Here is a 27,634-nt window from a genome sequence, read left to right on the forward strand (position 1 = left end):
GACTAAGCTATTGTAAGAAAAACAGCATGTACTTTTACGACAAAAATGTTCTCATTTCATGACATAAGGTTGTAATAATATGTGAAAAAAATCAACATTTTTTAAGAATAAATGTGTCATATTATGAGGGGGGAAAAAAATCATAATTTTGAGGAAAAACATTGTAATATGGCAAGAGAAACAGCATGCAATTTTACCACAAAAACGTTTTAATTTCATGAAAAAGTGTAATAATATTTTTAAAAGTTGCAATATTTCAAGAAAGCATGTCTTTTTATCACAAAAATGTCCTAATCTTGTGAGATAATGTTGGAATAATAGGAGACAAAGTTGTCATTTTTCAAGAATAAATGTGTTGTGTCATGAGGGGGAAAAACAGAATTTAGAGGAAAAATGTTGCAATTGTACAATATTAGAGTTGTAGTAAAAAAAAAAAAGAGAAAGTTAAAATTTTAGTAGTAAGTGTGCTGAATTATGAGGGGGGGAAAAAATCTGAATTTAGAGAAAAAAAATTGCAATTCTCCAATACCAAAGTCGTAAAATTGCAAGAAAGGTTGTAATTTTTCAAGAAAATGCGTGTCGTATAATGACAAAAAGTCAGAAATCATATTTTAGAGGAAAAATGTTGCAATTGTATGAGAATAAAGTTGTAATATTGCAAGAAAAACAGCATGTATTTTTACAACAGAAATGTCCTAATTGCATGAGATGAAATTGTAATAATACATGAAAAAAGTTGCAATTTTTCAAGAATAAATTCAATGTGTCGTGTTATGAGGGGAAAAAAGCAATAAATAGAGAAAAAAATGTTACAATTGTGTGAGAATAAAGTTGTAACATAGCAAGAGAACCAGCAGGTAATGTTTACCACACAAACGTTCTAATTTCATGAAATAGCTTTGTCATAATATTGAAAACATTTTATTTTTGAATAAGTGTGCTGTACGATGAGGGGGTAAAAAATCAGAATTTAGAGGAAAACGCTTGCAATTGTACGAAAATAGAGTTGCAAGAAAAATACCATGTAATTTTACCACAAAAACGTTCTAATTTCATGAGATAAGGTTGTAAGAATATGTGAAAAAAGTCATACTATTTCTAGAATGAATGTGTTGTATTATGAGGGGGGAAAATGTTGCAACCGTGCAGGAATAAAGTTGTAATATGGCAAGAAAATCAGTATGTAATTTTACCACAAAAATGCGAGTTAAAATTGTAATAATACAAGAAAAAAGGCATAATACTTCAAGAATGTGTATGTTGTACTACGAGGAAAAATAACGAAGGACAAATGATTTGAAACTCACTTCTTGAAATGATGACTTTTATTCTTGGAATATTGTGACTTTTTCTCATGCAAAAGATATGACTTTATTCTCTAATAGTAGTTTAATTCTCATATGATGGTACATTTTTTTAATTGTAAAAATATATTTTTATTCTGACGTTTTAGAGATTTTTCTTGGATTTTTTTCTCTTTTTAATATGGCCCCAAGTTCCCTCAGAGAGAGCTCATATTTGCTCATCTTTGTCTATTTTAAAATCCAGCTTAATATGCAGTGAGAGTCAGGGTAAATTCCAACATGCTAATTAAAGCTAAGCAGGTGTCATGTAGAGTGTAATGCTGCTAATTAGCGCTAATGCATGAAGAGTGTGTGTACTTAACCAGCACCTTCATGAAATGTTGGTGCTAATGCTATGGCTAATTTAAAAGAAATGACACAGCTGCTCTCAGACAGAATGACGGCAGACTGATGGGGGGATAAAGTGTGTTTATTTCTGCAACAATGGAAGAGAAAATCCACGAGCTTGAATTTTGTCGGGGAGGCGTGATCACAGCGGAGAGTCTAGAGGAACAAGTCTTCAAAGTACTCATCAAACTCTTCCTCCCTGAGGAGACACAACAAATCAGAAATATGTGCTTGTTCGCTACTCTGGCCTTTACTTTGACACCTCTATCAAATTAAAAGGCACGCTGTGGTATGGACAAAAGTACGGGGACAATTACAACTATTTTCCTCCATTGTCCAGTGTTGGTCTCTTATGACCACAGAAAGAGAAGAGCAATGTAAATGTCAAGAGAAGGTTTAGCGATATTAATAGCCAATGAGACCCATCCACGCTATGTACAGTAGACTGTCACATAAGTACATTACACGTGCTTTAATGCCTCACCTTGACTTTTCCTCCACTGCAGGGGCCGGCCCTCGCCAGTGGTCTGACTCAGACTGACCCTCGTCTGCTTTGTCCTCAGAACGAGGGGCTACAGAGAAAAAAAGAACTGGTTATTGGAAGTAAGGCGTCAATTTCAGATGAGGCGTTGAGTAATAGAAATGCTTGTGCATGGGGCTGCAGATTGGTCGTTGGAAAATTACTTCATATTCAAAAGAAGTTGCAATTTTACGACAAATGTCAAATAAAAAACTTAGCAATATCGTGGTTCAATTATCGCTGCCTCATTATATCACCTTTTTCAGAAATTAATTAATTAATACATAATCGCTCTTTCGTGGTAGACTATGATCTAATATTAGTCACAGCATATTGTAATACAAGTGATATGTATATTCTGGCCGTAGTGACACAAAACATTGAGACATTACCTTACTGTGGTGTGAAAAATTGCTTGCCCCCTTGCTGATTCCTTTTTTTTTTTTGCATGTTTGTCACAATTAAATGTTTCAGAATCTGAATCCTACTGAGATGCTGTGGCATGACCTTAAAAAGGTGTTTCATGCTCGAACACCCTCCAATGTGGCTGAATTACAACAATTCTGCAAAGATGAGTGGGCCAAAATTCCTCCACAGCGCTGTAAGAGACTCATTGCAAGTTATCGCACACGCTTGATCGCAGTTGTTGCTGCTAAGGGTGGTAAGTTTTTGGCTCCATAAGTTTAGAGGAAATAAATTTGAGGCTAACTCGCTAGCTTGGTCACAAATTTGTAAAACATGAAATTTGTAAAACATAATGTCCCAAAAAACGGAATTGGTGAGATAAAGCTGTAATACTACAATAAAAATGTCATAATTTAATAAAAATACATTTGAAATAAGAAAAACCTGTGACTCTCCGAAAAAAGGAATTGGCAAGATAAATGTAATTTTACCGAAATGCAGTTGAAATTTGAAAAATGTGTGATTTTCCTAAACAAAATCATGATTTCCGAGATAATTTTATGAGAATTAAGTTGATGTATTATGACTGAAAGACAATCTTGAGATAAAGGTGTATTACTTGGGGAAAACTGCAATGGTATTAGGAGGCCATACTATAAAAAATCTGGACTGGAATATACTAACAAAAAAACTGGAAAAAAATCCCCCTAAAAATGGGAAAATGTATTGGACGAGCAAGACAGCTGGAGAAAAAGCAGGACTGCTAGCAGATTAGAGCCAGAGGGCTAATAGATGGTGTTTTCCACAAATGTTTTCACTCCAAACATTTTGGAGGAGTGTCACAGCCTGGAGGCTTGGGAGTGGACTGGATCATACGCTGTCGATAGAAATGACAAATGTACTGTGTGCGTGTGTGTGTGTGTGTGTGGGGGGGGGGGCGGGGTATACCTTTGTCCTGCAACTCCTCCGAGCTGGTGGAGGAGGTGGATGAATCTGTGAGGAGACGTAACGAACAGGGAGTTGTTATGGAATAGGAAACGAAATGCAAAAAGACATTTTATTGGGAGAGGAGATGAGTTGTTACCCCTGCGTCGTTTCTGCTTCTTGGAGTGTGACGATGATCTCTTCTTCGTCTTCTTCCGCTTCTTCTGCAATGGCTCCTGGTTGTCCTGTGAGGGCTTTCTGACACTCTTTTTGGCTTTCACCTCTTTACGCCTACAAAATGAAAAAATATGGACCATTTAACACATTTGTGATTAAAATTGTGCAATTGTGTTAATATAATTTTTAATATACTGTAGTGGGGAACGCTTCTTACTTGTGGTGGTAGTTGAGTTTGAAAGAACACTCAGGGCAAAGTCCTGGAAGACAAAACCTAATCAAACTCTATAGAAAGAAAAGTGGGCAAAGGATTGAGCCCTTAGGAACTCCTTTATAACATTTAAGGCAATAACCTGGAAGACAAAAACACTATGGGAAGAGAAGTGGGCAAAAGACTGAGCCCTGTGGAACTCATATACAGCCCCCCCTTGCTATCTTGCGCTTCGAATATCGCTCCCTCACTATATTGCGTTTTTTTTTTTAAATTATTAATGAATAAACAATCCCTATTTTGTGGTCAAAAAAATATTGTACATGTTATATGTAGGGGCCGCACTGTGGTCTAGTGGTTAGCATGTTGGCCAACACAGTAACAGTCTGGAGATTGGGAAGACCTGGGTTTGATTCTCCCCTGGGCATTTCTGTGTGGAGTTTGCATGTTCTCCCCGTGTGTGCGTGGGTTTTCTCCGGGTACTCCAGTTTTCTCCCACATTCCAAAAACATGCATGTTAGGTTAATTGGTGGAGACATGACGTTAGATTACATTACCTTTCACACTGCATGGAGACTGGCTACTGAGCCAGTGGAGCTGTCTGCTGAGACAGACATCCCATTCCATAGGGAAGTGCAGTGGTAAGTTAAGTGGTACGTGTTTGGCTTCTTTGTCCTTCTTCCCCTCTCCGTTTGAAACACTTTTTTAAGTTTAGAATAAGTAAATTGGAGAGGCTAACTAGTTAGCTCGCTAGCTTGCAATCCTAGCGGTGGCCATCTCTTATGTCCCTGCAGTGATCCCGTAGCCTGTGCAATATGATGTAAGCAAAAAATAAGTGTAAAAGTGACTATAGGGTTGCTATTTCATGTCTACAGGGCTCTAATAATGGTAAACCCTGTATTTAGAACATCAAACAGGTTTTCTATGCACTAACTGTGAAAATATCCCGTTTATTAATATTGAATTTTACTTTGCGGAAATTCACTTTCGGGGTAACCACGATAAACGAGGGATGCCTGGATGACTTTATAACTTTAATAATGTAATATTAGGGAACATATGAATACCATTTAAAAACCACAGTAATACTGCATGTCCCTCTGTGTATAACAACGCTATCATAACACCATTGTGGCATTATGCCTGTGATAAGAAGCTTGACCATTCCATGTAATATTTTTTATGTTTCCCATTCACTAATTGTGTGCACTAATATTACTACTACATGAATAAAGCCATATAATTACTAGTTGTATTTTTGCATGAAAAAAGCTGGAATATTAGGATTTTTTTTGTATTTTGTGCCAGTAAAAATGTAATGTACTTTATTTTATGTGGTAATGCTATAGGGAAAAAAGTATTTTCACCAGAAAAATATTGTAATTTTACGAGATGATAAAATGAAGTATTAATAGTCAGAGAGACTAAAAAAAACTAAAAAAAGAATTACTGATTTAAAGTAATTGTAATTTTATAAGTGAAAAAAGATAAATATTTAGATTGTTATTTTTTATAAGATAGTTGTAGTATTACTAAAATAAAGTTGTACTACTCCAAGAAAAGAAATCAAAACTATATGAAATAAAGTTAATATGTAATTGTACCGAAACAAACTTGTAATTTTGTAAGTGGAAATAATATTATGTCATCTTATCATAATTTAATATTATAATTAATTATTTATAATTAAAATATTATAAATAATTTAATATTATGATAAGATGGGTGCCGTGTTTAAAACCTTTAATTATATGATTTAATGGGGGAGAAAAATAGTACTTTTGCTTGATAAAATTCTACTAGGGGAAAAAAAACATCTCATTTTGCACACATTGTGCTCTAGTGTTGTTTGTTCATTATTGATATAAAACAATATGCCGTTTACACACACACACACACACACACATATATATATATTTGTGGTTTTGGTTGACAAATGATCTTGTTAACGGCTTGTGATAAAAAGCTTGTCATTTCACGCCTGACTGTGTTGACTGGGACTGGTGGGTCCTCCAATTACCATAATTATTCTAACAGGATTTTCTGCGGTATGATACCTGTAGGAGGATTATTATTATTATGAGCTGGCTCTTGGACTGGAAACCCCCTGAGACCAACCATGCTTCCCGCTCCCACACATACACATACACACTAACACGCATGTATACAGTAAGGAAAATAAGTATTTCATCAAATTGATTGATGCTGATTTTGTAAGTTTATATCTTACAAAGTTAGGTTTATTTTAACCAAGAGACCAAATGTAAAAAAATGAAATGATAAAAATAATAACATGAAATAAAGGTTATACATTAATTTGTATTTGATCCCCAAGCAAAACGTGATTTTGGCTTTGGTGGAGAAACCTTTGCTGGCAAGCACAGAGGTCAGATGTTTCTTGTAGTTGGTCACCAGGGTTGCACACATCTCAAGAGGGACCATTAGCAGAGAAAGTACCTCGAAGCAGAATGTTTCCACCTCCGTGTTTGACAGGAGGGATGGTTTTCTTGAGCTCTGCATTTCTCTGCCCTCCAAACACGTTGAGTCCAGTTGATGCCAAAGAGATCAAGTTTGGTCTCAAGTGACCATACCACATTCTCCCAAACCTTGCCTGAGTCATTCAGTTGTCCACTGCGAGACTTCAGACGGGTCCGTGCATGTGTCTCCTTAAGCAGAGGGCCCTTACAGGCGCTGCAGGATCTCAATTCATTACAGCAAAATGAGTTACCCAAGCTTTTCTTGGTGACTGTGCTCCCAACTCCCTTTACATCATTAACCAGCTCCTGTCCTGTAATTCTGGGCTGGTCTCTCACCTTTCTCACAACCATCCTTACTCCACCAGGTGAAATCTTGCATGGAGCTCCAGAGTGAGAGCGACTGACTGTTTCTCTTTCTCAACAATGATATGATGGTCTTTGAGTCCATTGCAGTCTGGTGCAGGTCTACTTTCAGAGCTCTTTGGTATTGCCCATGGTGGTGGAGAGGTTTGAATGCAAGACACTGGTGTCTGTTATCCACATGATGAGTTCAAATTAGGAGTACAGTAATCTTTTGCCACTTCACGCTATCACAGTTTTCAAATGTACATTAATGAGTAAATCATCACTTTTTCATGGTTGAATACGGCCGATTAATTGTCAGAAAAGATGCATACATATATATAAGCACGTTTTACACTTGTTGTGCCTAAATGTAGCATTTTCAAGCATAAAAATGGCCGAATGAACTACAATACAAATACAGTAGTACCTCGCATAACATAAACCTCCTTTTACATAAATTCCACTGAACATAAAGAATTTATGTAAAGTTTTTGCTTCGTATTACAGAAGAAATTCCATATAACATAAAGCGTCAAGTCAGTGCAAGTCTTTTTTTTTTCAATCAACTTTATTAATGCCTCAAGTCGGTGCAAGTTCAGACTAACACTTGGTGACGCCTTCTGACGGTTTCGACTCAGGCTAGTCCTCCTCCTCCTCCCTGCCTCCACTTGTGCTCCTGATCAAGACATCTCGTGAACGGTAAAATTGTTTTTGTTTTTCAGTTTTATTTATTTACAGTAATCTTATTTGTTACCTTATTTTATATTGGAATGTTACTCTACTATGTTTATGCTAACGTTTTCTTATATTTTCCCACCATATTTGGTGGACTTTGAATATTTGGAAGTGCCAAAGGGGTGAGTTTGGGAAGATCTTGGAACAGATTAGGCTATTTACATGTATTTTATGCTTCGTATAACATAAAATCCCTATAACATAAAGGTTCTCGGAACGGATTATTTACGTTGTCGGGGTGTCAACTGTATAAGACACATTCAAAGACACTGTGATGACATTCAGTATCCTACATTGGTCACTAGGTGTCAGTAATGTTACATTCATGAGAAAACAACCACTGCAGGAAGTACTGGACCAAAGAGGACGTAAAAAAGAACAACAACAATGTACCATCCCAATGCTAATATGTGTGAGTCTATATCAGGGGTCACCAACGTTTTTCCTTGTGAGAGCTACTTTTACCAAATGAAAATGGCCAAGAGCTACTCATTTTTGTAACATTTATTTTCAGAGCTTATTTTAAACCCAAACAAAGCGAATATGCTTGTTTTACCAGAACATGAACAAAATGCTGGTGTCCACAACTCACATTTTGTATTTCAGAATGCATTTCTTTCTACTGCTCTTTCATTATTAACTGAAAACCTGAATGAAAAGCAGGCTTGCGGGCACCTCATGTGGTCGTGGGGGGCTACCTGGTGCCCGCGGGCACCACGTTGGTGACCCCTGGTCTATATTATGTCTCATATGTCTTGTTTATTCTTATTATGTCTACTATATTGGGTAATAGGAGTGGAAAGGTGACCAAGGGGTGTTATTTCATGTCTACATGGCTCTAATAATATTAAAAACTATATTTATAAGGTCGTAAACAGGTTTCCCATGCTCTAACTGCAAAAATATTCCATTCATACATAAGGACTCCTACTTCGTGGAGATTCACTTATCAGGGTTGGGTCTGGAACCAACTAACTGCGATAAACAAAGGATTACTGTACTTTCCTACAGGGACAGAACTTATTTGTGTGCTTCATGGGCATAGTCTGTGGGGGTCAGAATGCCTGATGGTCGGTAGGGGATCAAATACTTCTTTCCGTCAAGCAAATACAAATCATTTTTTAAGCTTTATTCAATGTTTTTTTTAACATTCTGTCTCTTTTGGTTTAGAAGAAAGCTATCATAAAACTGTTGCACTGTTCATGTCGTTGTAAAGTTAGAAAATCGTGGAGGGGCGTCGGGGGACAATGAATTGTCATTAGTAATGCTGTGTTGATCTTACTGAGTTTGACCAAAGCGTTCCTCTTCTCGCCTTGTTCCACATAGGCAAAATTCACCTCCCAGCTTTTGAGGCCTTCCTGCTTCTCGCAGCGTTTGTGCCCACACTGGAACTGACCTGCAAGATGAAAGCACATTACTCGTCTGTCTTGATATTTTTGCCTATTTTGTGCATACGTGTGTATATACAGTGTATATATATAAAATCTATTTGTTAAAGTCAACTGAGAAATGCAGCCAAAACACCCTGCAGCTACCTTCATAGAAGACCACCTCACCCCCCACCCATCACCCTCCTTATCCCCTCAGGCCTCCCTGGAGCCTCTGCAAGGCCCGGTCCGTTATCTTTAGACAAGCTTAAGGCGGCACTGATTAGCTCGGGGTTCCTCCAGATTGCAACAGAGGGTGCAAGTGCGTCACACAGGTTGCGTCTTGGCACGAGCACCAGAGATGCTCCTGACCCCTGACTACGATGTTGGAAGGTGATGTGGTGGTGGCTTAAGGCCACGGGCAAGACTTTCTCCTCACTTGCTGAATTGGATTTAAGAGCTGTGATGTCAGCGAGGGGAAAAAAGCACTGTTGGCTCCGACCAGATTTAACTGACAGTTACAGTTAAGACACCCCAAAGATGGAACTAGAAATATACATTTGACATTACATTTATATAATTTTCTGTTTAATTGTATTTTTTAATTGTATAATTGATTTATTAACCATTCCTCAGTAAAATATATATGTAAAATGACAATATACTGTCACTTTATCTTGGAAAATTATGTTTTTTTCCCCTCATAATATTACGACTTTACTGTATACTCAAAATATTTGGACTGCATACTCTCACAGTACTAGTAATAGTGTACTCAAATTGTGACTTGGTATTATATAAATTGCACAAAATGAGCCTTGAATGAAATGTTTAAGCGGGAAAAAAGTTGTGTTTTTTTAATCGTATGTCAATAAAATCATTTTAAAGTAATATCTCCCACTAACTACTCCACAAGGCTGTCAATCAAGCACACACAGTGAAAACGTGAACGGGCATCCAGCATGCACTCGCTACGTCATTCAGTGATTGTTAATCGTGCAGCCATCTGCCTCGCAGTGGTGTCACTCCTGATCTGCGGAATTAAGAAGCATTGACGTAGGAGGGACCGGAGTTTCCTCACTTAATGGGTTTACTCAGCCGTGCCGGTGCCCACACTCTTGCCCCTGGAGCACGTGAGGGTCACTTGCACTGTGAGGAGATTTGTCAACAAGATGATTGTAACGTTTCAGGTTGCCTTTTCTATTGAACCAAGCTTATTTATCATATTTACACGTATTTATCATATGCTTTCTAGATGGTAATATTGGTGTTATTCAACTGAACTTTTCCAGTAAGATCCACCCGTGGCGACGATGACGTCAACACAAGACAAACATCGGGGCACGCTGGTGTCGCACACACCGCAGCAGTGGCCTGGCATGGCCACAAACACTGTACTGTGTTAGCTGACATTGCATACAGCTTCATATTAATTACCTTTTACACACACCCAGTTTAAAATCATACTAGCTTGTTATCATATTAATGTACTGTACTTTATAATAGGCTTTTATAATAACATTGTAACTCTGTTTGTAAACCCTTTACAAGAGTACCCTTATGAAAAAAACTAAAAAAAATAATGAATTCAATTGAACTATTAACTTTATTCATACTTATTCATACATTTAAAACACCTAACAGATGATCCTTATTTTATTTAATTTTATTTTATTTATTTCATTTTATTTTTAGAAATTTCACTGAGAAAAAAATGCTTATTTATTTAATTTCTTATTATACAAATCATCTTGAAAAAAAATACGTTTTTTAAAATTGTTTTTATTATATTTTTTATTTTATTTATTTAAAAAACGAATTTTACAATGGAAAAATCATGATGTTTTGAAAAAAATTGTGATACTGATTATGACAAAATGACAATGTTACAGTAATATCATTGTGTTATGTAAATTTAAACATTTTTCATTTTAATGAGAAAAAATATATATTTTTCCAAGAGAAATTTTGAATCATGAGTAAAGTTGTAATAATAAGCAAATTCTTATATTTATTTTTGAGAGAAAAAAATTATGAGAAAATAAATTAAAATTCAGGAGATAAAGCTGTAAAATTTTCAGAAAAATGACATGATTTTATGAGACTAACGTTGCAAAATTACGGTGAAGGAAAAAAATCCTCACTTTCTTAGACAAATGTTAAATAAGTATTAGTTTTACAAGATAAACTTATAACAATTTTACTCGAGGACATTTCTAATATTAGTAGAACAAATTTGATTTGACCAGAAAATTATGCAATTTTACAAGAATAAAACTAACAATTGGAAAAAAAATGTCTAATTTTACAAGCCAATTACACAATTTTACAAGAATAAAGTTGTAATATTGCAGGGCAAACTTTGTAATTAGAAAAAAATCTCAAGGATCTTTAAATGGTTTTCATAGAAACTGTGCTAAATTTGTCTCCTTTTTCTCAACAATTTCAAATATGTATTACAATGGAAAATTTCAAGTCTGGTGATTTTCTTAAACCTTCTCAACACGCTGCTCAACCTCCCCTGAATCCCTCTGTTGCCCCCCAGAGTAGACTCCAAACAACCTTTTTTAAGGGAAACAGAAAAAATGTACTTTCATAGACAAGAATAACATATCCGAGAAGATATCCTCCAAATGATAACTATCCACTTCCGATTAATGTGTTAATTTTAATGAGACATGTTAATGAAGTCTTTATGTGAGTAATGATGTAGTCCTACAAAAATGATGCTGACATCAAAGCATCGCACCGAAGCTAAATTCATCATCTAATGGCCAATTTTTCCACCCGATTTCAGCTCTTGCAGCTTTAGTGTCAATGATTAACTCCACACTCTACCTCCATTATGCAAGGTGGTCTCCAGTTCAATGAGGGAACAATTGGCTTTTTTTGTTGAAGTTGTAACCCTTTTCTCTGACGACTATGAATCCAATAAAACACGCCTGCCAGAAGCGTTCTAGCTTGCTAATGAGCGTTTTACATATCTGCCTTTTCTATTTCCAGGGGTCTTCTTGCCAGGTTGCCTGGCAACCTGGAAGTGACAATCCAGCGCAAATATAAAAGTCAAATAAAAATCCTCCCAGGAATTCCTACAGGTCAACTCATTACCAGCCTGGTCACGTCTGTCTTATATTGGAGGTCAACCACCTCCTATGTCATCTTCAACACCGACTCACACAACTAACTGACGAGCAAGAGGTTAATCCTCTGGAGAATTTGCTTTTTTTTATGTTTGTTTTGCTTTTGACAAGCAGCCCGGGCAGGCTGCTGAGCAGAAGTGCAACACTTGGGCTGTGTGTTGAAACATTTATTTACTCCACTGAGGGCTGCTGACCGAGTGGACCAAAGGGCGTTTGATGCAACTGCAACTGATGCTGTGTGTGTGTGTGTGGGGGGGTGTGCGTGTGCGTGTGCGTGTGTGTGTGTGTGTGTGTGTGTGTGTGTGTGTAATGTCTGCTGGAGGACACATTCCCAAGTTACTGTCAATGTGGAGGAATCTTGTCATAGTTATTGAAAGGTAGTGTCCAACCAATGACTACAAATAGAACCTCCAAAGTCAAACACAATTAGTTTGTGATGCTGGTTCCCTACCATAAAAACACAAAGAACCAAAAACACTGCTGCTTTTAAGGACCTGCTGCAAAAAAAATAGTCAAAGATTCTCTCAATGACAGAGCGCTACGCTGCTTTTTCAGAATCTCCTACAAAAACACAATTCAAAGATCATCTATATGACAGAAGCATGCTGCTGTTTTTAAGGACCTACAACAAAGCAAAAACACTAGTCAAAGGTCGTCACTATATGACAGAAGTGTGCTTCTGTTAATAAGGAACTACTGCAAGAAATAAAAACACTGGTCAAATATTCTCTATATGACAGGAGTGCTCTGCTGTTTTTAGGAGTCTCCTACAAAAACATAAGTCAAAGATCCTATCTATATGAAAGAAGTGTGCTGCTATTCTTAAAAAACTACTGCAAAAATGCTAGTCAAAGCTGCGCTAAAAGACAGAAGCGCTCTGCTGTTTGTAGGAATACACTGCACAAATGCTAGTCAAAGGTCCTCTATATGACAGGAACACACTGATGTTTTTATGACGAGTCTGCAAAAAAACAGCCAAATATTCTGCATATGACACAAGTCCTTTTAGGAATAATCTGAAAAAAAAGAAGAAGAAGAAAAAAAGAACACTGAACGTTGATGGCTGCTGTTTTTGAGGAATCTCCTGCAAAAAAACTGGTCAAAAATCATTCCTATATGACGATGAGGCGTGCTGCTGTTTTAAAGGACCTACTGCAAAAAACAGGGTTTCCGCTACATGTAATTGATCATGGCGGCCCGCCACTACAAGATAAAAGCCGCCACAGCTTAAAAATGATGGGGTTTTTTAAAACTTCAAAACAATTTTAAGTAATAATTTGTAAGAATGGATATATATGCTATATGGATGCATAGATAGTTTATTATCTATGCACATATTGACAACAATTAGTTTGAAAACGATTCAAGCATGCACCGTCGTGTGTTGACTTTCACTTTGTTTCTTTTTAACGGGAGAATGAACAATAGCCCTAAAATGTGTAGTCAATTGACGACAGCTTGTTGACGACATGCTACATACGACATGTGTGACTGCTCACGTTTCAATCACATTCCACTTTCTGGCATTTTTGTTCACATGCCTGGCTGGCGGCATCTAGCTAGCTCGTTGTTGAGCTACAAGTGGCTGATGTTGAGTAGTTCACCAAATAATATTTGCCTCACCTCTTCTATGTTCTATTCAAACGTGACACCTGTATTTAATGACAAATGAGCACACTGAGTGGAGATGTGCTTCGTAAATAAAGTACCATTTCAATGTTGGCAGTCACATTAAACACAAATAAATCACCTTTCCTTTCTTTTTGTCAAATTAGTTTTGATAGTGCTACAAGTCGGATACACCTGTGCTATCATAACCCTGAACTCTCAATTTATACTCTTTATACAGGACAAGTCATTTCCCAGGTATTCGTAGTACTCTAAAACAGGCATCAAATTAAATTTAGGTTTGTGTCAAATAGTACAAAATGTTGTACTTTTGTACTAGTCACATAGTACTATTGGACTAAATAGGTCAGGTCACAAAAGGAGGTTTGACATTGTAAACTTTCACTTTCAGTACTCTCAGCAACTTTGCCATTAAATTAAGAGTTTTGCAATGTTCTCGCTTCATGTCCTGCTGGTTGTTGAAAAACAAATAAGTTAATAAATATAAAAATAAATAAGTAATAAAAAAATTGCTATTTGTCATTAAAAAAAAGTGCAGACGCAGCAGGGGCACGACACAGCGGCGGCAGTCCCATGCAGCCCATCACCACAGCTTCAAAAAAACCTAGCGGAAACCCTGGAAAACGCTAGTCAAAGTTGCTCTGTATGACAGAAAGGCTCTGCTATTTTTAGAAATATACTGCAAAAATGCTATTCAAGCAATATCAATATGACAGGAGTGCTCCGATATTTTTCAGGAATCTACTGCAAAAACACAAGCCAAAGATCCTCCCTATATGACGGACACGTGTTGGTGTTTTCAGGATTCTACTGCAAAAACGCAACTCCAAAAGATCCTCTCTACCTGACAGTAGTGCTCTGTTGTTTTTAGGGATGTACTGCAGAAATCGTAGTCGGTAATCGGTAGTCGATGGGCGCCGCTTTAGACACTCACTGAGCTGAAGTCTCACGAGATTTGCTGACGTCACACACGATGAAGGTTTGTTTTCTAGAAACTGTACCACTTTGTGTCGGGTTTGAGTGTGTTCAAAGAGTTGTTCATTGTGAAACACGCGAGAGGCGATAAATCCACGGTTGGAATTTGAAGAGTTGCAGCAGAAGTAAGTGAGAATGCTTGGAGAGCAGTTCTATCCGCTAAAAATACACGCTGGTTCCTCACCATAGCTGATTTATTCTTCCACAACAGAACCCAGCAGGACCCCCTTATAAAATATAGATCCAGTTTCCAGTTAGATTAAAGGCCACTCTCATTTTTACTCAGCCTCAACACTCTTTAAGACTTATAGTCTCATTTTAAGCTGAGCATACAGTCCTGTCTTTGCACACTTTTTTTGGCCCTTAATGGCGCTCCTTTGGATTAGAAGAAGTCAAGGTCAGGCATTGCGCTGTGATCAAAAGCAGATAATGTGGTGATTTTATGCGGGCCTAGAGAGGGAGGATTTAGGAGTTAGGTGCTCCAACCAGGTGCTAAAACTACGGTGGCAGCGCTAATATTAATTTGCTTTTATTAGTAACACAGGTTAGCTTCTTTTTACACTTAAAATATGCAAGTTCATCATTGACCTGAAAATTAATAAGAAAGATGTAATAATAATCATAATAAAGATGTAATATTACAACAAAAAGACATAATTCAAATCATGAAACAAAAAAACATCATCCAAGTTACAGTCGTAATATTGTGAGATCATTTTTTTTACAATAATAAAAATTTGACTGACATTATTAGGAAAAAAAACTCTGAAGCCGCACCAAGATGTCAACCAGCATCACCACATCTGTGACATCTGTGAAAATGCTGCTTCCTCATATGATATTGGGTATTTTCATTCGTATACATGGTTGTTAGGTAGATTACTTTTCCTCTTCAATTTCGCATCGGATTTATACTGAGTGTTGGACCACCTCTAGTCATACGAGTGCTTGGAAAGTTAAGTCCAATTTAAAGCCTTTCAAACTCATGGATCGGAGCGTCAGGAACAGATAAAAGGTATGTAGCATATAAATTCACTTAAATATCTAGATGAAAATTCAATCAAATCTGGTGGTGTGAAATATGATAATTTCGGCCCGGAATTACTGTGTATATGCAATTTGCAGTGTGGCGTGGAAACGAATAACAGTGCGCAGCGTACATGAAATAATGACACAAATTATAACACTTGATTTTCTTCCCTGGACTTTTTAATGATCAAAAAAATGTAAATGGCTACTCTGTTGACTAAAACAAATGTCACAGGCTAAGCCTAATGGCAAGTTTTTCTCAGATGTTGTACAATTGTACAATGTTGTTTACAGCCAACCTGTAAACAACAAACCTGTTCACCTTACAGTAGATCAGGGGTGGGAAAACTTTTTGACTCAAGGACCACATTGTTAAAAAATTTAGCGGAGGGGCCATCTACATGTAGGTGGTCATCAAAGAGAGCAGCATACTTGCTCACGGTGCAACAAAACAAAAACACAACAAAAACACAAAACATCAACAGTTAACGCATCAAACAAATCAACTACTACTACAACTACTAAGTGGGTGATAAACAACAACCAAGCGGTAAACGGTAACTTAAAACTGTTATTTCCAAATGACAGACATGCTGGGTCGCCCAGCTGCAACAACAATATGAAGTATGAACAATAAAACATTGGATATCAAGAGTTGTTAATACCTCCTTGTTTACTTCTCTGAAGACCCCCTCAACATACTTTGCAATCAAGCAAAAATGTGCCAAACACGGCAAAATGTTGGGAGAAAGATTGCATCTGACTATTTTGGCAACTCAAGTGTGCCACAACAGCACTGGAAGTCATGTAGCTGGCTACAGTTTCAATGTTGAAGGTTTAAAAAAAAAAAGAATTTGGAAATGCCCGGTGGGCCGGATTACGATGCGTGGCGGGCCTGATGTGGCCCACGGGCTGTAGTTTGCCCACCCCAGCAGTAGATTGACATTACACCTTCCTCATTCGTCATTAAAGCTACTATTGTTCCAGCTATAGTTTTAATGTTAACAGTGGTTAGCTTCTTTTTACACTTGCATGGCAAATAAGAACGTTGACATGACAAGCATCGACAACACCTTTGTCGTAAAAGTTAAGACTGAGTGCTTTCACGTCTTGATTTGAACACCAGTTAGTTTATTTTTACACTTGTATGTTAGTTAAGCTTGATACTGGACTTGAATGACCCAGAAGAGCTAATAATATTACTCCAAAACATTGCCTGTATCGTGAATAAATGTTTTATGATGATGACAGTTACAACAGATTATTTCCATTATTTCCAATGGGTAAAAAAAATCACTGCATTTATTATGCTTTGCTATATTACCCACCATCAGAGGTTTCCCCAACCTCCCTTCAGGGAGAAAGTAGTAGCGCTGGAAACTGCGGACATCATGCTGCTGTTTACTGATATTGTCGGACGGCAACTGCAACAACAACGAGCACTTCCAGCTGTTCCTTGCTCACAAGAAATCTGAGGAGCATGCTTCTGTCAAAACACGTCCAAGTGTAATCACCTTGTCTTCCAACTCTCTTGACTTGTCTGTTTTTTTTTCCTTTTTGGCCACATGCCTGAGCATGTTTTCATTTAAATTATTCAAGTCGAATCCTTGGCACACAATTCGTTCCATTTGCCTTGGAGGACAGACAAGGCTTGAAGCTTATCTGCAGAGTTAGCAAACTGGGAGTGAAGAAAAACACATAGAATGTGTTTTTTTTCCAACATGGATTTCATGTCAGAAACCATATTGACTCTTTATCACCAAGAAACCATATTTGGTAACTCAAAGTTTCATAGAAATGCAATTGACAAGCCTCGCTGTAAGATAGAGCAGCAGGACCGTGTGAGCATTTAAAGCGGCCTGTCATGGATTTCTAAAAACGAGGAAATGTTCTAAAATGCTCATTGTTTATAATAATAAACATTCAGAGGATTTAAAAAAATAAAAAAACAGATCCCCTGCAGTAGAGTCATGTGATATTTCACCCAACGAGACAAAAAAAATATAAAAATACATTAAAAACTATGAATAACAAAAATACTTAAGAACAGTTGTAGATTTTTTTGTATTATTTTATTATTATAAATCTATTTAGAAAGATTTTGAAAATTTTGTAAAATTTGCTAAAATTTTAAATAAGTACTAGATTTTTGTTTCGTATTTCCAAGTATTTCAGTGGATATTTGGCTGCATCCCACAAATGACCCCTGAAGGGTAAGAGGATTTACCGGTACTGTGTTTTAGCCATCCATCTATTTTCTATGCTGCTTATCCTGATCAGTGTCGCGGGGGTATCCCGAGAGGCGGGGTACACCCTGGACTGGTCGCCAGCCAATGGCAGGCCACATATACACAAACAACCATTCACACTCACATTCTATGGACAATTTAGAGTTGACAATTAACCTAACATGCAAGTTTTTGGATGCCCAACGGAGATTCAAACCCAGATCTTCCCGATCTACTGACTGTGTGGCCAACATGCTGTGTGCCAATGAGCCAAAAATAAACGAATACAGAAAGAAATAATAAGAAAACAATTATTAATCATTAAATTGTGCTTCACACACAGTAGCCAGTCTCCAAACAGTGCGAAAGGTAATGTAATCTAACGTCATGTCCCATAACATATAACATCCATCCATTTTCTATGCCACCTATCCTCATTAGGTCCGCTGGTGTATGCTGAAGCCTATCCCAGGAGACTTTGGGCGAGAGGCACCGGCCATCCAATCAACCATTCATACCTATGGACCATTTAGAGTCTCCAATTAACCTAACATGCATGTTTTTGGAATGTGGGAGGAAACTGGACTACCGGGAGAAAACCCACTTGCGCACAGGGAGAACATGCAAACTCCAAACAGAGGTGTCCAAGCGGAGAATCCAGGTCTTCCCGATCTCCTGACTGTGTGGCCAACATGCTAACCCCTCGGCACCGTGCGGCCTGTTTTTTACCCAATGAGCCAAAAATAAACAAATACAGAAAGAAATAATAAGAAAACAATTATTAATCATTCAATTGTGCTTCACACACAGTAGCCAGTCTCCAAACAGTGCGAAAGGTAATGTAATCTAACGTCATGTCCCATAACATATAACATCCATCCATTTTCTATGCCACCTATCCTCATTAGGTCCGCTGGTGTATGCTGAAGCCTATCCCAGGAGACTTTGGGCGAGAGGCACCGGCCATCCAATCAACCATTCATACCTATGGACCATTTAGAGTCTCCAATTAACCTAACATGCATGTTTTTGGAATGTGGGAGGAAACTGGACTACCCGGAGAAAACCCACTTGCGCACAGGGAGAACATGCAAACTCCAAATAGAGGTGTCCAAGCGGAGAATCCAGGTCTTCCCGATCTCCTGACTGTGCGGCCTGTTTTTTACCCAATGAGCCAAAAATAAACAAATACAGAAAGAAATAATAAGAAAACAATTATTAATCATTCAATTGTGCTTCACACACAAATTGAAGTGATCTGTTATGAATTTATTCACTCATTCATTCTTATTCTTTTTTTTATTTTCTGATCTCTCTTGTGTTGCCTTGGTTGTTTTATTTTGTCTATGTAGTGATTAAGTTTATTATGGCATTCTTAACATATTTACGCAAATAATATTTATAATTATAATAGAATGACAAAAAATTACTACCACCTTGAAAAAAAATTACACAAAAAAATGTAACTAGTCAACAAAAATTCTAGATTTTCTTCATAGATTAAAATGAATATGGTAAATATAAAAACATGTCTCTTTAGCATTACTTTCTTCTTATAAATATATTCATCCATATTTACACAAATAATATTCATAATTATATTACAATCACATTAAAATTACTACAAGTTTAAAAAACAATTATACTAAAAAATGAAAATAGTCAACAAAAATTCTGGATTTTTTGGGGGTGAATTTCCAATTAAGTCTTATGGCTCACCGCATCCTGCAAAGAATGGGTATTGCATGGGATTAGATGTCATGCATACGTAAAAATTTGTGTTTTCTAGTATTTCATGAGGTTTTGAACAGCAAAAGGCCAACAAGTGTGTTAAAGAAGCTCTCAAAGATGCAAACATTTTCATTTCCTACACGCGACAGGACACACTCGGGTGAATTTGTCCCCTTCAAAGGGACGAAGAGTAAGAGAAAGAGGGAGAAAAGCCCAGCCCACACAAGCCATGATCACATAATGTAACCTTGATGCAAACAGGTCAACACTAATGGGAAAAGTAAGAGCAAAAAGTTCCTCTGAATCACAGTTTGTTAATCACCACAGCCAATCAAGCTCATGTCAAAAAGTGAGGCTGCCTGGAAACCTCCTCCTCCTTTAACTTGCAAAACCTGCACACTTTCTACCTTCTGAAGATGTGCCGCACATAATTTGATTAGTATTGATTTGGTTAGAGGGTGTTGGTGAAAATGCTCCTGGTGGATTCGTTACAAGGAAGACAAGACCACGGCAACTGAGTCGGTCTGATCCCGCTTCCTGTCGAGTTTTTGCCACTAAGGCTGAAATGTCACCGACCGGGATTACGCCGTCTTAATCTGGAACAATATATTGGCTTAGTCAGCTATCTCAGACACGCTGTGTTTGTGTCTGTTTGGCTGTAAACATTATGCAAATGATTCAAGATGGGAAATATGTGAGCTGCAGCTTAAATATGTGGAGGAGGAGAAAAGCAAGCAGAGCAGAGCAACTGGCTCTTGAGGTTTGTGTTAAAAGGTTAAGGATAGAAGAGGGAAAAGGTCACATTTTTGAAAAGCTTTTCAAGAAAAGGTCTCATATTTGAAAAGCTAAGCATTGCTGTACTGTCAGGATGGAGGTCAAAGTACAATGGGGAGAAAAAAACAAAGCATTACACGCTCTGTGGGAATTCAATGAGAGGAGAGCGCGCATGCATTCTGTATGTATTAGCATGTCTCTGACGCCATCTAGAGGACTGTTCTGTCACATAAAGATCTCATTGAATGCGTTTAAACTAGAAAATAACAAGTGAATGGTGAAATGTGGGTGGAAGTGGGGCACCACAGGACTTAATAGAAGGTGCAGCAGTTTGATATAAATAAAAAATATATATTTATTAAACCTACTACGCTAACTTGTTTCACTTTGCAGATGCAACTGCAAGTGATTTCTTCTGGCAAATGAGCCCAAAAATAAATACATAAAACAACATGTTAAAACATATTTGATAATTTGATTTAAATAATATTTGCAAAAACAAAAAATACTGCTGTTATTGTTTTATTATAAATTATTTATTAAAAAACAAAAGTTAAAAAAAATATATTTTTTTAGCTGAATTTCCAAGTATTTCAATGGGTTTTTGGCTCACTGTATCACAATGTATCAGAAATGATGAGCATTGCATGTGACTGGGTGTCATAGATGGGGCACCAAGAGAAATAAGCAACAGTAACAACAACAATGCCGAGGAGAAAAGAAATAGAGGCTGATTCAGGGAGTTTGGGTCGAAGTACCCCGGAAATGCCACCCCTGGGAAAAAAAACACCATCAAATGAGTGGCTAACAAACATGGAATCACCCAGGAGGGAGGACAAGGCAGTAGCTATGCCGCTCCCGCCGTCGCGGCCACCCGGAGGGGAGCACCACGGCGGCTGGAAGCATCAGATGTCCATGCACGCAGTTGGGCTAGAAGAGAAAATGACGAATCTGAGTGAAAAACTACAACAGAAATTCATAGAACACATGAAAGAGGAAATCCCGAAAATTATGGCACAGTACGCAATGAGGATTGATCAAATACTGCAGGAGGTTCAATACCTGAAGGAGGAAGTTAAACACCCGAGGAAGGAAAACACTGAGCAGTACAACCAAATCAGGGTACTACAGAAAAACAATGCTGCCTTCAGCGCCGCTGTTACAGAAGATAATGGAGCAAAGGAAAAAATAATTGAGCAATTGAAGAACGCAACTGACGACATGACCCAAAATGCAAGAATGAACGATGTGATCGTGACGGGGCTTTGGATTAAACCCAGGTCATATGCGAGGGCAGTCACCAACAAGGAAGAACCAGACAAAATGATTGTCACTTCAACCGAGCAACAAGTTGTAACTTTTCTACTTTGACAGAAGGTGGACGTAAGCATCCACACCATCGATTGTTGCATCACACTGTACGGCAGAAACAGCACCACGCCCGTCAACATTGTTAAGTTCACCAACAGCAAATTCAAAACCGCACCGCTGAAACAAAGATACACGTTGAAAGGAACAAAAGTCGACATGAAACAAAATGCAAAGCAACGCTGGAATTTCCAAGAAAGCTCGTGACTTGAAGAAGCAGGGAAAGATCCAAGGCACTTGAAGTGCCAACTGAAAAATTGACATCAAGTTAAATGGAGGACCAGAAGCCAGAGTGCTTGCTGTCAAAGACATCAAGGATCTGGACCAATACGAAAGACCACATTAACAAGACAACATGGAAAAAGAACACAACTCACAAACAAGAACGAAGCAAAGGGAAGGATCACATTCATCATCATTTGCCAACGTCATCGGTATGCCACCAGGGACTGATCAACAAGAAGCACTAGATTTAGGACAAGAAGTTCTACAACTGGAAACCTTTTGCTTTTGAGAACACAAACAACTGGATTTGGAAAAAGACATAGATCCGGACACAAACTTTTTCTCATATCAGAAACGAGGAGGAGTGGCTGCGCACTTGGACTAACATCTGAACTACAAAATGCTAAATTCTTGAATGTTTAACGATGGAAATCTGTAAAGAAAAAAAAAATGTATTAATAAGTTGTTTATATAGAACACCTAAGTCAAGCATCAAAATGTTCGAAGACTGGACCAAAGCAACCTTTACCGACACCAGGATCAAAAAAATCCTCGTATGTGGAGACTTCAATATTGATCTTCTGAATGCACAGAAGAACAAGATAATAGATTACGTCATAGATACGATGTATGGTTTGAGTCTATATCATAAGATCACCAGACCAAAAGGTTTGTAAATTTCCAAACAAAATGAAAACAGCTAAAGTAGTTCCAATTTAAAAAAAAATGGAGACAAGCATCAATTTACAAACTATCCCCCAGTTTCGGTATTACCGCAATTTTCCAAAGTTATTGAAAAGTTATTCAACAATAGCTTGGCTAAATTTATTAATAAGAATAAATTACTCGCAGACAGCCAATATGGAAACAGAGCTAACATTTCAACTTCCCTGGCATCGAAATTACCAACGCTACAGATGGCAGTAAGAGCGCAGCTGCAGTATTCGTGGATTTCACAAAAGCTTTCGATATAATTAATCACAACATCCTAATTACAAAATTAGAAAAGTACAGAATCAGAGCGTTAGTGTCGAATTGGGTTGAAAGCTATCTGCAGTAGCTAACAGAAAGCAATATGTGAAGCAAGGAGAATATACTTCCGCATGCTTAAATATATTGTGTGGCGTACCCCAGGGGTCAATACTGGGACTAAAACTGTTCAACCTATACATTGATGAAATTACTATACTAAAAAGATGGTTTGATAAAAACAGATTATCCCTGAAGCTAATTAAAACTAAGCTAATGCTATTTGGTAATAGCAGAAAGGATACTTATGCGCAAATACAAATTGATGGTGTGGACATTGAAAGGGTGAACGACAATACATTTCTGGGGTTCATAATAGATGAAAAGATGAACTGGAAATCTCACATTAAAATATATAAGATAAAGTGGCAAGAATTACACTCATATTGAATAAAGCAAAATTCGTCCTCAATCAAAAATCACTCCATACTCTCCATTGCTCTGTGGTATTACCGTATCTAACTTATTGTGTGGAGATATGGGGAAATAACTACAAAAGTACACGTCACCCGCTAAAGGTTCTGGAAAAATGATCAGTTAGGATCTGTTAGGATCATGCCGTGTATAGAGAATATACAAATCCTCTATTTCTAAAATCACAATTTTATGATCTAGTTAATTTGCAAACAGCTAAAATTATGCATACAGCAAACAATAACCTGCTACCCAAAAATGTTATACAATTCTTCTCAAGAAAGGAGAAATATGACCTCAGACAAAAATTTTACTCAAAACACTTATACACGGGAACAATGCTAAAATCCTTCAGCATCTCAGTATGTGGAATCAAATTATGAAACGGATTGAACAAGGAACTCAAACAGAGCTCTAACTTGAGCGATTTCAAGAAACAATACAAGCAGTTGATGTTTGCAAGGGAGAAGAGTCCTGAAACACTGTACATGTAATGCTTTGTCTCAACAATACTACACTCAATACTAACTCTTCATTCTTAACACGTAGTACTCTTCACTCTTACCGTATGTGAGTACATTGCCAGTACTCACCCATTATCCAACTATTTTCTGTTCTATTTTATTTGTCATAGCTATGTCTAATCACGACCACACTCATGACTAACTCTTCATTTTTTAGTTCATTGTCAGTATTCAGCTATTATCAACTATGTTCTGTTATGTCGATTTCATATATATTATTTATTATGATTTTTATATGAAGTAGTTACGGTGCAAAAGAAATTTGACAACAAGTTTATTATAACATTACCTTGTCATTTTCCTATGTATTCAACCAGAAGAGAGTGCATTTGGAATACAGGAAGTGAGGAAATGTATTGCAATTGATGTCAAACGGATGGGGGTGGGGGGGGTAAGATTTAATAAGCTTTGCCTCTGCCTACTCCTTTTGGACATGCAGAACTGTGAATTGTAATATGTGACGTATTCCAATGTAACTTGTATGCATAATCAAATAAATTAAACCATTACCATTTACATTTTGCTAATGTTTTATAGGGCATGAATAAGCGAAATACTTGAGAGGTGAGGTGCAAATGAGGCTAGTCGCCGTGAGGGGGCACCATAGGACTTAAGAGGAGGTGCAGCATCTTGATAAAAATGAAGAAGTACATGTATCTTAACCTGCTACGCTAACTTCTTTCACTTTGAAGTTGAAGAATCAGTTTATCGTACCTTTGCCCGACACAACCTCATTCTCTGTCCGCCAACGAAATCCAAACTGTTGAAGAGAAAGAATTCAATGCGTCAAAGCCTCTTTCAACAGAGCGATTAGATTAACGTATATTATAAAAGGCAGATAACTAGAAGGGCACTCTGTCGAGTCGAAGGCTAGTGTGAAAATAAAATGTGTCATGTTAAATGGATCATACTCAAAATCTAATGGGGTTCTTTCCTCGCCTCGTGCTCCACCAAGGAAACAACGTGATATCTGAATAGGAGGCACCCGTGTGAATAAAAAGGATAGAAGGACCGAGGACGTAATAAATCAACTTTCCATTCCCATTTGCAACGTATTATTTACTATACAGGACATTTTTTCAGCCATGTGAAATGGGAGATTTCCATAAAGCAAGTTGTCTTCCAAATTACCTTCGACACAATAGAGACCATTATTTGGTTAGCCTTGGATTGTGTCACATGCTTTGTCTGTTCAATTGCAGGCCCCATAACCATGACAACTGAATCTCCTGACCCTGATGGAGTCGCTTCGCTGCCTCTAACTTTTGTGAGGTTTATCATAAGGCAGTCATCTGCCAGCTGAATAAACATAACACATTTCCTCAAATAGTGGCTGCAGAGAGTACCAGGCATTTATTAGAAGTAAGGTGTGTAAGAGTGGAAGCCTTTTGTGGAATGCACTTTTTCTAATTATATTTAATAATATTTTTTAAATATATATATTTAGAGCTTGTATTTATTTAACTGACATAATATAAGTACAGGGCCGCACAGTGGTCTAGTGGTTAGCATGTTGGCCACACAGTCACAGTCAGGAGATTGGGAAGACCTGGGTTCGAATCACACATTTCTGTGTGGAGTTTGCATGTTTTCCCCGTGCGTGGGTTTGCCACATTCCAAAAACATGCATGTTAGGTTAATTGGAGACTCTAAATTGTCCATAGGTATGAATGTGAGTGTGAATGGTTGTTTGTCTATATGTGCCCTGCCATTGGCTGGCGACCAGTCCAGGGTGTACCCCGCCTGTCGCCCGAAGTGAGCAGGGATAGGCTCCAGCATACTCCCGCGACCCTAATGAGCAGAAGCGGCATAGAGAATGGATGGATAGATATAAGTACATCATAATAGATAGTAATTTATTTATGTATTTTAATTTATTTAATTTAATTATATAAGTACTGTACATAATATATTTGTATTTATTTAATATCATTAAAATGATTTAGGTATATAATCATATATTAGAATACATATTCTGCATAATAACTGTCAATATTATGTTAATTTGATTCTTATTTTTAGATGTATTTCTATTTTTTATCATTTTCTTTTTACATGAACGTGTTCAAGCGGAGTCGTGGTGTCTATTAGAATGGAGGCCACTATTTGAAGAAACACACTACTGCACATATATGAAATAGATGCAGGAGAAAAAAATAATAGCATCATTGGCCAAATGGAAATAGAAGCACTTGGACTGAAGGTCATCGTGCAAATATGTAAAAAGATTTGTAATTACAGTTGAGTGAACTTGTGTGTGGTTTTATTGTTATACTGTACATTGATCCTACCTTGTTTTCTTTGTATCGACTGAGATCAGCTATGCAGTACTCCTTAAAAAGCTTGTCGTAATACTTTTTTGCCAATTCTTTTTCCCTAGGACACAAATTCCAGAGTTAACTTAGAAGTTTGTTCTTGTTTAAGAAGTTTTAGAAAACAATAGCTACCACGTCATGTCCTCCTCATCCTCATCTCTCCAGAGAAAGCGATGATTCTCCCGCAGGACATCCGAGTCTGTTTTGTCTTTTGCCCTGAAGGAAAGAAAATGTCAACTGGGGATAACTTGTCTTGAGTTTAATAAGACAAAATACTTACACAGAACGTTTAAAGTCGGCCATGTGTCCTCCATAGTAAAGTATGTAGTCGCCGACAAACTTCTTATGTCGTTCAAACTGGATAGAGTTGCTTAAGGTAATTTATATTAACTTTATTTTGTTATTATTTCACATACAGCACATAATATATTGAAGGATACAGCATTCAGTGATATCAGGTGGGCTCTTCTATTCCTGGCTTCCTCTCTGCAACACATTATCAAGCACATTCAAAACATTCTCAACGGCTATACTGACTATACAGTACTACATATATTTAGAGTTTTGGGTACCTGTCCAATTCACCGGCGTGAAAACTTCGGTGAGCCACCTGAGAGTGTCGACCTTTCTGGAAAGGTTTCCGTAAGATTTCCTCTTCATGTTTACTGCCATTAAAAAGGATATAAAATTAGGTTTCTCTGTCTCTGTGTCTCATTCACATTATTGTGGGGATATAATACATATATTTATATATAGATATAAAACATTTATTACCGTTTAAGTCTGCTCTCTGACGACTCTCCTTGTCCGTCATCATCACTGAAATCTGAATTGTAGTCATCACCACCGCCATGTACCTTTAAAAACACAAGAACACATTCACAACATATTAAATGCATCTCAGTAGAAACAGAGTAGTGTAAAGCAGTCGAATGAGGCTGTAATAGCTGTGCTATCAAAATCAAATTATTGTAAGAAAACTAGGTTATGTTCGCTAATTATGTTATAATGAACCTGGCGATCATCGTCTTACGCTAATACCGAGTAGATAAATACTCAAACTAATTATATGATTGCATAAAAGCACGATTATTGCGTTAAATAAGTCCAAACCTTGACAAGATCATCCATGTTTTTTTCGCATTTAAAATGCTTCGAGCGAATGTTTACAAAATGGGCGTCGCTGGGTAGTGACGCTAGTTGCGCGCGTACTGATGACGTTGACGCGCCCCGGATATGTCTATTATTAAACACTGCTCAAACTTTTTCAGCCTGCGAGCTACTTTTAAAATGATCAAGTCCCAAAGATCTACCTACTACTGTAAATATAGAAAATATATATATTTAGTATATTTATAAACAAAAATCTGAGTGTTATACATGTATATCAGGGATGCACGC

The 27,634-nt window shown here is 37.3% G+C and overlaps 1 protein-coding gene across 1 annotated transcript; it reads right to left on the bottom strand.

The window, feature by feature from the left end:
- Nucleotides 1–1,736: 1,736 nt before the first annotated feature.
- Nucleotides 1,737–27,431, bottom strand: fra10ac1 (FRA10A associated CGG repeat 1). Its single transcript, XM_054766988.1, has 14 exons — nucleotides 27,347–27,431; nucleotides 27,008–27,090; nucleotides 26,806–26,898; nucleotides 26,674–26,719; nucleotides 26,514–26,590; nucleotides 26,366–26,449; nucleotides 26,210–26,294; nucleotides 24,633–24,678; nucleotides 8,768–8,881; nucleotides 3,935–3,977; nucleotides 3,701–3,831; nucleotides 3,565–3,609; nucleotides 2,176–2,263; nucleotides 1,737–1,890 (listed from the first exon to the last, which is right to left on the bottom strand). The coding sequence occupies exons 1-14, from the start codon at nucleotides 27,362–27,364 to the stop codon at nucleotides 1,848–1,850; spliced, it is 996 nt and encodes a 331-aa protein (XP_054622963.1). The 5' UTR covers nucleotides 27,365–27,431; the 3' UTR covers nucleotides 1,737–1,847.
- Nucleotides 27,432–27,634: the final 203 nt, after the last annotated feature.

Source organism: Dunckerocampus dactyliophorus, chromosome 2 (genome assembly GCF_027744805.1).
Source record: "Dunckerocampus dactyliophorus isolate RoL2022-P2 chromosome 2, RoL_Ddac_1.1, whole genome shotgun sequence".
Taxonomy (NCBI): Eukaryota; Metazoa; Chordata; class Actinopteri; order Syngnathiformes; family Syngnathidae; genus Dunckerocampus; species Dunckerocampus dactyliophorus.

Bases quoted from the DNA above. Each gene is read 5' to 3' on its own strand.
- fra10ac1 (XM_054766988.1), bottom strand. The intron at 26,899-27,007 runs GTAATAAATGTT...TTTTAATGGCAG, and splicing joins TCAGAGAGCAGACTTAAACG to TAAACATGAAGAGGAAATCT. The intron at 26,295-26,365 runs GTAGCTATTGTT...TTTGTGTCCTAG, and splicing joins GATGAGGAGGACATGACGTG to GGAAAAAGAATTGGCAAAAA.